We start from the raw sequence: 4,092 nt of genomic DNA on the forward strand, positions 1-4,092 counted from the left end.
CATACATATATTAATATTAGTATAACTAAAATGAAATTGCAGTTGCAAGTGGTTGCGTATTTTCTTGTCGTTGTTGTTGTCTTCTTAGAACGATTAAGACTCTAACTACAGATTATTATAATTCATGAAAGGCGTAACTATTAAGTTTAGTTTGTTTCTTTTCAAATAACATCTAACTATATTTTTGTTCAACTATATATGTTCTGCTGAGACAGGTAGGAGCTAGAGCCTAACGAATTGTTTTTATTCCAAATTGTCTATCCAAAGATTATCAGTGTGAACTACTGGAATATTAATTTCAAATTTTCTTTTACTTTTACTCGTTTTCTTGGAGAGAAAGGGAAAATTTTTCCATGCTTCAAGCATTGGATGATTTAAATTGGTTTAGATTATTATTACTTTTATTGTGGTCCTGTAAAAATTCAGATCGTCCAATTAGGACAGAATATTCGTGTTTGGTAAAAATCCAGACCATCCAAGTAGGACAGAATATTCGTGTTTGGCAACATCTTCAAGTGAAGGGAATGATTACATCCCTAAGTTTAAGTCTACACGTTTGAATCTTGACATTACGACATGCAAAAACATTATTTTCTCGTGTAAAAGCAAAGAGCGTTCTAATGGTTACGTCTACCTTTCAAACACAACCTTTACAAACAATGGCTAAATTAAGATAAGAACTAATTAAAACAAACGCCAACTTTTTGACCAAATGCACAGTCCATACATATAATCTTCTCCAGCTAATTATCCTTCATAATTTCACGTAGAAATTTGGAACCAAAACCCATACATAATACTCACGTACAATTGAATCGTCGACTTAATTACAGTAATTGTCCATGTAATGGGGTCAGCAGGGAAGGGATCCTCATTTTATTTTAAAAAAAATAGTGATTAATTATGGGACTCACTCCATATCGAATTTCAACGATCCGAACTGTCTATTTTGTAAGTTTCGATTCATAGATCATTCTTGTAAAAATTCAATTCGATTTGAAACATTTGCCTATTTAATTATCACGATGAAATTCAATGTTTTTCTTAGAATAAAATGTTTGTCAATTTTTTTGAACTGAATTAGATACCTCAAATATTTCCAATTTGGCTAATATTTTGCAAGGATGATCTATAAGGTGCAACTTGAGAAATAGTAGGTTCAGATTGTTAAAATTCGATATGGGATGGGCTCCACAACTAATACTCATTTTTATAAAATAAAATAATAATAAAAAAGAAGAGAATCCCTTCCTCAAAGGCTTCCATGGGTTCAATTGCCCATCCCTTAGATTAGCTTTCGGACCACCGTTTGGTTAAGTTCGCACTTTTCATTGGCACTGCACTAGTGCAGAGTGACTCAGTGAGTCCATTTAAGATGTTCTCTTTCACGACGTTGATTACACTTGAGTTGAGTTGTAGTATTAATAACATCGTTTTTCCTTTAAAAATAATAAAAATAATAATAAAAAAAAAAGCAAAGTAATTGTCTATTGATTAATTAATTATTAAGTAATGTAAAATAAAATCTCTTCTTAAAATTTTAAGAATATTCATCCATTGTTTTCTCTCTTAGTACTCAATGAAGCTGTCAAGCAAGACTATTCAACCTCTTGATTTCTACAGTAATGATTTGGTTTACTGAATACCGATTGTGGCACATGACTACGGACATATATGTCATCTATCTTCCACATTGAGGACTGAAAAAGCAATGGATGCATGAAGGGGGAAACTTCTGAAATTCAATAAAGTGGCTAAAACTAGTTGGAATAATAGCCACTTTCCCATGTGCCTCAACAAAAACCCAAACCCCTCTCAATTAGTCCCAACCATCCCCATCCATGAAAGAGTCTTCCACTCTTCCCCATCCTTAGGAGGGAGAAAAACCTTTTCTTTACCAGTTGTAAACAACTATGTTTATGTCTTTCTCGTCACCAAACTTGGGACTTTATACGGAGCAAAACTTTCATGTTACCCATCACGTGATAAAAGAAATAGACACATATCTAATTGTATGAATTGTGTCATTATAAATAAATATATACAAATTAAGTCAGTCAATAAAGACTATACATTAGTCATCTTACACCCAAATTCGACACATTTCAATAACGTAATTTAGACTACCGCATACTAACGAAATTTCTTTTTCCCATATTCTCCCTCCTCTGCTTTTAATTTCAATCACTCTACTTGGCCTTTGTAATCATGGCTCCTTTTGCCATCATCACTATGGAAAGCCCTCTCTCTCTCTCTCTCTCTCACAAGTACAGATACAAACACAAAAATAGCCATGTGGCTCACCCTTTGTCTCCTGGGTTCTGCCCAGACATCTCTCCTATTTAAAGTCCAAGAACTTTATTTCTCACAAACCACATTTCTGTTAGCCTTCTCTTCTCCACGTTTAAACTCTCTCTCTCTCTCTCTCTCTCTCTCTCTCTCTCTCCCCGAGGCAGCAACTGAATTGTAGAGGAAACAATGTGTTTGAACTCAGAAACGTCTCCATCTAGTCCTCTTTACTCTTCTTCTCGCCTTCGAAGGCCATCAAAGCAAAACAACTTTCGAGTTCGCCGCCTAATTAACAGGTTTGTTCCTTCACAACCCATTTCTCTCTCACTCTCTCTCTATTATTCTCTGTTCTTATCATGAAAGAGATTAGTGTTTAAATTTTGTTTGTTAACACAGGAACAGGAAGGGAAGACCAGGAGAGGCAGCAACAGAGGCAGAGACAGGAGGAGGGGCAAAGATAGAGCTGCAAATGAAGAACTTGAAGCTTTACATGGAGAACCAGATCATTATAGAAGACAATAACAAGCTGAGGAGAAAAGCGCTGCTTCTCATCCAAGAAAACCAGGCCTTGTTTTCACAGCTCCAACAAAAGCAGCTTTCTCTCACCAAAACAACAGCAGCAGTATAAAATGCATGCAGATGCACTAATAGTCCTATGAAGCTGAAACATCGATCATAGCAGTACTACTAGACGAATTATGTAAACGCATATATATTTAATGCTTAATTTTCAATTTTCATCAGAAAAAGTTTAAATAAGTAGCAGGGACCTCTCTTAGCCTTAATTTGTTCCTTCATCTCCTTGTTGGGGGACTGATATTATTCCCCCCACCTCACTTTATTTGTGGGATAATTTTGGTTTAGGTTGCAAACAAATAATAAAATAAGGTATGCTATATGGATGATTTACACTTTATGCGTGTGCAAATATGTGTAAATATCATTTGCAATGTTTTTTTCTTCTCTTTTTTTGTGGGAACTGGGGAAAATGAAAAATTCTCGAGTGTCAAACGTGAGGAGGAAGATAAATTCATACATGTTTCTATGGGTGACAGGCAAATTTTCTCCTAGCAAATTAAGAAAGGATGTTACCATATGTCCTCTCATTGACATTGTTTAATGTAAAGGTTAATATAACTTGAGATCCTTTGATGCATTTTTGTCTTTTGTCTCCTCAAAAACCAGGTGGCCCAAAGTGTTGATTCTCATCTCTCCCACCCCCCCCCCCCAACAAAACACAAACCATCCCACAAAAGATAGAGTAGATCAAGAAAATCACAACCCTATGCACAAATGTTCATAATCAATGGCAGAAAGCAATTTCATTTCATACTAATATATAAATCCCTTATGATAATTAAGAGTTTGATTCATTCTACAGTGGATTAAAGAGGAAGACATTAACTACCAGAACAATCTACCGCTTGCAAGAATTTTCTGCTTTATTAGCAACCAAAAGTAGATGGAACTCACCCTGAACCCTTACCCTTGGTAGTATGCAATTTGCTACAACTAGAGTGGCAAATTCAAAAAACTCGATGATGGTATTAAAAGATAGGTAAAACTTGATCAATATAAATGCCATGATCTTGAAATAAAATCACAGGGGCAGAAAAATAGATTATGAGTTCCTTGTATTCGTTAAATTAGATTAAATTAAGAGAGACTTTGGATTCAGGTTCCTAGTCATTAACACTCTTTCACTAAAACCTCAATGGTATTCAATTTTTTATCAAAGTCTCTTGACTTTATACGCCTCATTATATTGTGTGTGTATGTATAGCATATAAATCTCAAATTTAA

At 34.8% G+C, this 4,092-nt stretch overlaps 1 protein-coding gene across 1 annotated transcript; it reads left to right on the forward strand.

Annotated features, from left to right (window-relative positions):
- The first annotated feature begins 2,252 nt into the window (after positions 1 to 2,252).
- LOC103942550 (protein LITTLE ZIPPER 1) lies at positions 2,253 to 3,200 on the forward strand. The gene is made up of 2 exons (XM_009352736.2): positions 2,253 to 2,585; positions 2,686 to 3,200. Exons 1-2 carry the CDS (start codon positions 2,479 to 2,481, stop codon positions 2,915 to 2,917), a joined length of 339 nt encoding a protein of 112 aa, XP_009351011.2. The 5' UTR covers positions 2,253 to 2,478; the 3' UTR covers positions 2,918 to 3,200.
- The last annotated feature ends 892 nt before the right edge of the window (positions 3,201 to 4,092 follow it).

Source organism: the organism of the source record quoted next, unplaced genomic scaffold (assembly GCF_019419815.1).
Source record: "Pyrus x bretschneideri cultivar Hongxiangsu unplaced genomic scaffold, Pyrus_bretschneideri_v1 Contig43, whole genome shotgun sequence".
Classification (NCBI taxonomy): Eukaryota; Viridiplantae; Streptophyta; class Magnoliopsida; order Rosales; family Rosaceae; genus Pyrus; species Pyrus x bretschneideri.

Coding starts and splice junctions, on each gene's coding strand:
- LOC103942550 (XM_009352736.2), top strand. CDS start 2,479: ATGTGTTTGAACTCAGAAACGTCTCCATCTAGTCCTCTTTACTCTTCT. Junction 2,586..2,685: donor GTTCGCCGCCTAATTAACAG/GTTTGTTCCTTC, acceptor TTGTTAACACAG/GAACAGGAAGGGAAGACCAG.